Below are 8,935 nucleotides of genomic sequence, written 5' to 3'. Positions count from 1 at the left end.
GCTACTCTTGGCGGGCAGCCAAAAGAAAGGCAGAGCAGGTGCCCCAGAAAAAGGTCTGCCTAACGTTTAAACATGAGTGGCTAGATGAAATAGTCCAAACTGACACAGGTAGGATACAACTTTCAGACATATTTACATATGAAGAAAGGAGTGGCGTGAACTGCAAATTCTGCTCGGAGGCAAAAGCGACAGCAGAGTTCGCTCGTGGAAAAACTTGGTCCGAGTGGAAGCATGATTACCCAAACCGTCATCTGACACAGAAAGTCCATGTAGACGCATTGAAAACATTAAGACTTAGACATGGGAACTCTATCAAATTCTCACCGAAGATGCTTGTGCTTTACATTAAGTTTCGGGAGCAAACCGTTTGTGCTGAAAGACCGTTTTTGCTGAAATCATTCAGCTTTCAGGATGCACTGCAAAAAAAAAAACATCCTTGATGCCATTACCAAGTTCTACGCAGATCATGCGCTAGGCATGAACAAAATGGTAATGTTTACTTCAGATGGTGCTTCTGTCATGTTAGGCAGACATAAAGGAGCGGCTGCTTTACTGAAGCGTCAGGTACCGCACCTGACTGAGCAACACTGCGTGGCCCATAGGGAGGACTTGAGAATTGATGACGCATGGAATCCCTATAATGATAGAGGTAGAAACGCTACTCCGGACAGTATACTCCATGTTTTGCAGATCTACCTTTAGGAAAAATGACACCACGTCAATTAAATAGGCCAATAATTATTCTTAAGCACTGCATTAGCATTTTTCTTTCAATGAAGTTCCACTTAGATGTTGTACCTGCTGAGAAATGACTGAACACCTTGGATACTTATATATATATATATAAATATATAATTTTCAGTCATAACCAGTGAACCAGTCATAACCTCCCTAAACCTTATTGAAGTTCAACCAAAGAACATTTAAGTTCAACTAAACTGACTGGTAAACACCATCATTAAAATGTTCCCAGTCCAGCCATTATAAAGGATATTGAATAAATATGAACCTTGTAGACATATTGATGCATTTGCTGTCATCTCTTTGAATCCCCTATGGCTAACGCAGGCTCGTGGTCATTTTCGCCATGTCGCGTGGTTGCGAACTGCTCACAGTGCTGAAATGTGCGCTCAGAAAAAAAATTATTTGCTCAGTGCTGAAAAAAATTAGAGGGAACATTGGTGGCCCCCCCCCCCCCCCCCCCCCTTTATGTTTCGTGCATTGAGTTACTCCAGGAAGGCCATCAACAGACTTCCAGCCGTCCACCCTGTCTGACTGTGCAGCATGTTTCCTCATCCAAGCACATCTCACGCCATTACTACTGACAGGCCTCAGATTATTCTCCTGTTGATGAGAGAAACAGCCACACTGGTAGAACCGGTCATACGGTGTGTTCCCTGAAAAGTATGCTTGTTCCCACGAAGACTGATATGCTTATGCATTCCTTTTAAGGTGCTCAACAAAACCCCCAGTGTACTTATTATTCATAATAATACCTTTCTGAGCGTTTAAAATATGTGCTGACTTGAGAGGCTACATTCACCTCATCGAACGCATTACCACTTGCAATGAAGGGGCAAAAAACTGTAGACAAGAGAGAACTGCTACACTATGTTGTGTGGTAAAACATATGTAATGCAACACATTCTTTCAAACAGTCCCTTTCAATTACATTTCAATTGAACTTGATGTCAAACAGTTCATTCATTTCAATTAAGAAGATTTCAAAACATTTCACAACACACCATGCATCAAAGTTTTTAAGAAGAATAAATCACATGTCTTGGTTAGGGGTAGGGAAAACAGACATGAGTCAGCAGGACTATGCAATTGTATATCTGTACATCTGAACAAGAAGTTTAACAATGGAATGAAAAACATGTGCATGCACATCTGAACTCACTTCATCTACGTGCCACCAAAAACAGGTCATACAGAGGGATCGAAAACAGGTCTAGGTGGTGACATAATAACCCTTTTCCCTCCTGATAAATACGCCCCGGACCCAGGAGTCACTCTCAGTTACAGCAGCGAAGCCGAGGTTGCAACACTGGCAGTAAGGGTTTCAGAACACCATCACATTGTCCTGCCGTCTACACCTACGTATGTATAGATCTTTATAAATACATAGTTAATCTGCATAGCCCTATCATATGGATATATTTGAAGAATTGAATGAGGGATTTCTCAGTGTATGAAGTGAGTTGGTCGTCTTAGACATAAAATTATTTTACATTCACATTCAGAGATATTTGAGGAGAATGCTTACGCCTCTTCTGATCGTGCTGAATGCACTGGGGACATTGAGTCTGGTAGGAGCCTTTTGAAATTGAAATAACTATTGATATTGCAGTTCACAGCATTTTCCCTAAAGGGTATCACACATCTGTAATCATGTATTATTTTGTTGACTTAAACATATATTTTACAGTGTGGATAGTTTATTAATTCTGTCTGTGTCCATAAGTGAAATAACCTTTAACCTGTTCAATCTCAATGCCAGCCAGCACCTGAGCTCATAGGTGAGTGGCTTTGCTTTTAGTCTCTTCTATTCTACAAATTCAATCTTATTTGTGGATAAGAATTATGAAATAGGTACATTATTGTTATAGGTACATTGGGATGTCCCATTCAAATCAACGGTACTTTTTGGAACATTCTGAAGAGCCGTGCAATAAATGTACTTATTATACGGCTCTTCAGAATGTTCCAAAAAGTTCAGTTGATTTGAATGGGCCCTCCCAACGTTTGCCGGTGAATATTTCCTGATATTCACCGCTGCGAAAAGATATTGACCGCTGTCATTGGCAACAGGTTTTGTGCTTTTAATTCACATTCACTAAAAACGTACCTCTTCACATTAGCCTTTAACTAGCTACCACTTCGCACTATATATATATATAAATACTTTTCATTTAATTTAAATCTCTACTGGTGATATTAAGGGGTTGGATTAAATATATCTCTATAATTATAATTATATATTTTTTTTTTGCACTATATCTTTGTTATGTTTCTTTGATTTTTTATTTTTATGTGCATGTCATTTCTTTGTGCATATTATGTATTTGCTGTAAAGCACTTTGAGCTGCATTCTTTTGCATGAAAGGTGCTATATAAATAAAGTTTTATTATTATTATTATTATTATTATTATTATTATCTTTCATATCATTCCGCAAGTAGTCCGGTCATTTAACGTAACAGACTCATTGTAATTTGAAGTCAGCAAGTAATAGGTTGCTACGCAACACCTGAAACTTAAACGTTATATTTGCTTGAAGAACTATTTTTTCTTAGCAGAAATCACGAAGTGGCAACTAAATCATTAAAAAGAGGTATTTTGGAGGAATGCCTTCTATCGTTTTGGCAAGTAACGGTATAATAAGCGGGATAATGTATTGTCCGTTGGTCATTATCCAAAAATAAATCCCTTCAGGACGAAACAACACCCCTCCGCTGCGCGTCGGGGTGCTGTTCGCCCCGTCGGGATTTATTTTTGGATAATGACCTCCGGACAATACATTATCCCTTACTTATTGCACGGCTCTTCAGAATGTTCCAAAAAGTACCGTTGATTTGAATGGGACATCCCAACGTTCGCAGGTGAATATTTCTTGATATTCACCGCTGCGAAAAGATATTGACCGCTGTCATTGGCAACCGGTTTTGTGCTTTTAATTCGCATCTTTCATATCATTCCGCAAGTAGTCCGGTCATTTAACGTAACAGACTCATTGTAATTTGAAGTCAGCAAGTAATGGGTTGCTATGCAACACCTTAAACTTAAAAGTTATATTTGCTTGAAGAACTATTTATTTCTTAGCTGAAATCACGAAACGGCAACAAAATCATTAAAAAGAGGTATTTTGGAGGAATGTCTTCTATCGTTTTTGGCAAGTAACCGTGCGCGTCTGGGTGCTGTTCGCCCCGTCGGGATTTATTTTTGGATAATGACCTCCGGACAATACATTATCCCTTACATATTATATGACTCTTTAGAATGTCATAATTATTTTCCTATACTGACTGGCAGACTATACATTATCCCTTACATATGTACAGTATGAATATCATGGGTGTACAAAATTGAACTTCTTTGACTGTGAGTGAGTAAAAGTCCGAATGAACATAAATTGATGGTGTTATAACAACACTGATATTGCAACAATATTAATTCATTGATGTGTTGTTTCTTTTATCCAAAGAGCTTCAAGATGAAATCCGCAGCATTGCAAAAATAAACGAAGGTAAGCTCATATGCTAGATTCCAAATCAGAGATACCAAATGTGATGTCAAAAGGTAAAGGTGAAGGTTAATTAGTCACTAAAAGCATATTTGTTCATTTTAATTGTCATTCAGGATTGAATGTATTTGAGGGAGACATAATGGAGGTAAGTCATTTGAAAAGTCATTGTTTTCAGTGTGATAATGTCTGTTAATCTTACTATTTACTATTTAATACATTTCAGTTTACCCAGTTTACCCCTCCATGGCCACCCTCTCCTCATATATAATCTTTGTATTTGTTTCTGACTCACACAGTCATCAACTGACATATGCATCAACAATTTAGTCCTCTCAGACCTGGCCGGTTAAAAGACACGTTCAAGACAGCCTTTCAACTGACATTTTAATTTGTGATCCCCTGTCCCCCCAGTCCTCCCGATAAGTGCAATGTGTGAAAATATGTGTGAAATGAGTCAAGATGGTGAACAATAGCATTGGGGATGGCTTTACAGCTTTAATGGCTGCACCCCACAGACAACATTCACTCTAAATGGACAGACAGAATGAAATGCACGATAAAATAATAATACAGGACTTTCTTGATCTCCAGAGTTACTCGAGAAGCTCTATTTCGATAGAGGGTACCAAATGGAACACTTCTGTTCCCTATCTGCTGGGAAACACTCTTGGTGAGTACTCAGACAACGGATATCACAGACAACAACAATTTATTCATTAATCCAGTGGCTCGAACTTTGCAGGTTTGTCAGTGCTTTTAATAAGATTCACTGCAGTTTCTCAAATAATGACAACTGAACCACAACACAAGCTCAACTTCAATGTACTTTTTACTATTGCTTTCAAAGATGTGCATTCCAAAGGTATTATTTTGAGGGCCTTTGAGCAGTTTGGTCTGAAATCCTGCATCAACTTTATTCCACGGCAAAATGAAAATGACTTCATCAACATCCAGAAATTAGGAGGGTAAGGTCTTTCCTGTTAAAGGGATTAACTGCATGCAATGCTCTTTCATTTAGCTTGAGTAAATTAATAAATATAACGTGTCTTGCAGGTGTTTCTCTTATGTAGGAAAATTCTTTTCAGGTGGACAGATTGTTTCCATTGGGTCTGGCTGCGCATTTGTTCCCATTGTGGAACATGAGCTTCTTCATGCCCTGGGCTTCTTTCACGAGCAGTCCAGATATGACAGAGATGACCATGTCACAATAATCTGGGACAACATCCAAGAAGGTTCACAATCTTGCTGCATAATTGCTGAATAGTTTACATTTCCTAAATCCTAATATAAAGATTTAGCCTATTGTAGCATATGGCCTGAGATGAAAGGCTTCAATAAATATATGAGAGATATGAAATGGATTGTTTCTATACTGTATATGTGTTTTGTATTTCCCCAAGGGAAAGAGAACAATTTCAATAAAATAAGTGAGGATTACTCAAGCCTCCTTAATACTTCATATGACTACACATCTGTAATGCACTACGATAAAGATGCCTTCAGTAATGGAAATGGATCCACCATCATCACAAAGCAACCTGAGTATCAAGATGTGATTGGCAACCGTATAGAAATGAGCTCAACAGATGCACTGGAACTGAACAGGCTCTATCACTGCGGTAAGTGCCAATATCTGACACAAATAAATCAACTAATTTCTTCACTAGTTTGTGTATATCAAGTTCCATCTTTTTGAAACTCAGATGAATCCATCACCTTCCTGGACCACTGCAGCTTTGAAGATGAGAGCCTGTGTGAGATGAGTGTCTGCTCCAGGAGTTCAGCTGGATGGCAGAGAGTGAGCCGAGCTGATGGAGGTCCCCACTCAGACCACACCTACCTGGGCACTGACTCTCAGGGTGAGATTTCTGTCCATGTGTACTGAAGAGAAGATGCACTGAAGTTAATTTGCTCTAATCACATGATTACAGATCTTAGGGTAAAAAAAAATGATTTGTGTAGAATCACAACAAAGAGATTTATTTAAAGCACATTTAGTAAATAAGCAGATGCAAAGCTACTCCCAATATTGCGCAGATTTATTTTACACAAGAGCTATGGGTTCCTTTTTATACAGTAAATATTATGCACAAAATGTGGGTTTCTTCTTCTTTTTGTATTTTCTGTAGGTTCCTTCATGCATTTCAGCACCAAGCACAGCTCAGAGGGAGAATCAGCCACCAATCACAGCTCAGAGGGAGATTCAGCCAGACTGACCACCAGGAGGATGACTCCTGGTAGAACATGCCAGGTCCAGTGCCTTCAGTTCTACTACTACTATAGTGGGAATGAAACGGACCAGCTCAACCTCTGGATCAGAGAGTTTGACAGTGAGGAGGACACAGAAGGAACCCGTAGGCTTATGGGCCAGATCACAGGTAATGTCCAAAAACTCACCAAACCACCAAATTCTCCCCCTTTATTGCTCAAATCTGATTCAGATAGTACAGGCTTTTGGGATTATCTAATTAGTGGCTCACAGCAAGGATTATGAATGTTCTGGAATTTTTTTAGGAAAATTGGGAAATGCTGAAAACTCTCACTGTGGGAAAATGACTACATTTAGTCAATATTGCAAAGTAGTATACGACTTAAAATATAACGTGTTTCATAGAGAATTGATCAGCTTCCTTATCTACCTACCTCCACTTCCTCTCTTAGGTTCTCCGGCTGAGTACTGGAAGCTCCACCATGTTCCCCTGAACGCCACTAAGACCTTCCAGGTGGAGTTTGAGGCCCGCAAAGGAGCAGGGGCCTCCAGCGGTGGCTTCTCTGTGGACGACATCAACCTGTCAGAGACCGAGTGCCCCCATCAGACATGGCAAATCAGGAACTTTGAGGAGGTTTTGAATACCAGTAATTATGGCACCTTCCTCTATAGTCCAAGGTACTACTCCATAGATGGCTATGGGTATCAGATCCTGCTACAATTGCGGAAAACATTTTTTGGCGTATATGTGCGCTTGGTGTCTGGAGACTATGACGACACGCTCGAGTGGCCGTTGGCATGGAGGCAGATTACAGCGCAGATGCTGGACCAGAATCCACAGATGCAGCTGCGCATGTCCAGGGAGAGGAGTTTGACCACAGACCCAGCACTGATATCAGGTGCTTATAGCCACAGCACTGATGAGTAAAGAAAATCATCTTTTGTTTTGTTGTGATTAACTTGTCAATCACACTAGCTGGTGCCCATGCTTCATGCCAGTCGATATCGTCAGATGATTCTTGTTTGTTTACTATTAATAAAATAACGACATTAAAATTATTCATCATAACATCAGTTGCAGTAATAATTTTTTGCTTTATGTTAAATCCAGGTGGGAAGTTCGCTTGGGGAAACCCCCGAGAGGTGGGAAATCTAACCACAGTGGGTGGTGAGACCTTTAATGCCTCATATGGTTATGGATGGGGATACTTCATGACCGCAGAGGACCTTCAGAAGAGAGACTTCCTGAAAGGAGGCGATGCCATCTTCGTCTTCACCATGCAAGGTGGGTGTTCTTAAACCACATACTGCATGTTCTCTGAGATTAGTCCCCTTCTTCCATGGTGGCATTATGGGTTTGTTCTCTCTGTAAAGCTTCAACTTTCATAGATGGTAGATAAACCAAATGTGTTAAACCAACTAATGTGTTCAGGTGGAGTGCCCCTCACTCAGATCCTCTTATATATCTGCAGGAGATTGTGAGCTTATATAGTTGCATTCTACATTATAGATATATGAGTCACATGATTGTGAGAGTCTAATTATTCATGTGAGAGGAGAGATCTGAGTGGTTTAATGTCCCTGCCTTTCTCTCCATTTCAGATCTGAGCCCTCTGCTTACAAATAACTCACTGCCCTGTGCCGCAATTCCTGTGCAGAATTTCACTTTAACTCCTGAGGAGAGTATTGATGATGGTCCCTGTTCACGGTATGCTCTTCAAAACAGTATTCATTACGTGCTTACATTTCAAAGTCAAATCTTTGTATGATGAGGAGTGAGTGGGTTTGTTGGTAGAATTTTCTGTGTGTCTGAAATAAACTTAGAGCTCATACCAATTTGTGGGATTACTGAAGTAAACGTGTCAAGATAATACACTGTACACAGAGTATGTAGTATTTGTTTTGGAATATGAGCTTGGAATTTTATCTTCTTTTTTTTTAAGTTTTACCACTACCACAACTACCACGGCAACAACCACCACTCCTACTACCACAACCACTCCTACCACCACCACAACCACGAGCACCACCACCACAGACACAGAGGGACCTGATGTGGATGGCAGGTAGACAACACCCAGTACAGCTCATCTTTATTCATGAACACCAGAAAAGATGACAAATACTTTAGCCATCAAATGCATTCCTATTGTGTCCTAAAAGAAATGTAATAACTGTAAAGACTAACTGAGGATTGGTTGACAGGCATTGCTTAGCCGGTGTGTAGTAATCAGCCGCTGTTTGTTTGTTCCAGCTCGTGTGACAGCATTTTGTGCAGCCTCTCCCCTAAGATGGCTTCCTCACCACTGATCCTCCTCATCACCTTGCTCTTGCTGTTGAGTCGCTGATTACCAGGATGGGCCAAGGTTCTGCATTCCATTCTGCATTACAGTCTAGATGCTCAAGGCAAAGAACATACTTTCTGATTACATCAATGGACATTGATGCTAAGGGTTGGCACACCGCTTGCACATGTA

The 8,935-nt window shown here is 40.1% G+C and overlaps 1 protein-coding gene across 1 annotated transcript; it reads left to right on the top strand.

The window, feature by feature from the left end:
• The first annotated feature begins 2,261 nt into the window (after positions 1–2,261).
• LOC105910604 (meprin A subunit beta-like) lies at positions 2,262–8,528 on the top strand. The gene is made up of 15 exons (XM_042709132.1): positions 2,262–2,312; positions 2,504–2,522; positions 4,208–4,249; positions 4,363–4,394; positions 4,841–4,919; positions 5,097–5,214; positions 5,303–5,481; positions 5,650–5,868; positions 5,953–6,108; positions 6,379–6,396; positions 6,427–6,627; positions 6,911–7,357; positions 7,570–7,743; positions 8,061–8,166; positions 8,402–8,528. The coding sequence occupies exons 1-15, from the start codon at positions 2,262–2,264 to the stop codon at positions 8,526–8,528; spliced, it is 1,968 nt and encodes a 655-aa protein (XP_042565066.1).
• Positions 8,529–8,935: the final 407 nt, after the last annotated feature.

This window comes from Clupea harengus, chromosome 11 (genome assembly GCF_900700415.2).
Source record: "Clupea harengus chromosome 11, Ch_v2.0.2, whole genome shotgun sequence".
NCBI classification, from domain to species: Eukaryota; Metazoa; Chordata; class Actinopteri; order Clupeiformes; family Clupeidae; genus Clupea; species Clupea harengus.
Note: the sequence above shows the minus strand (reverse complement) of the source record. Positions and strands in the feature narration are given on the sequence as shown.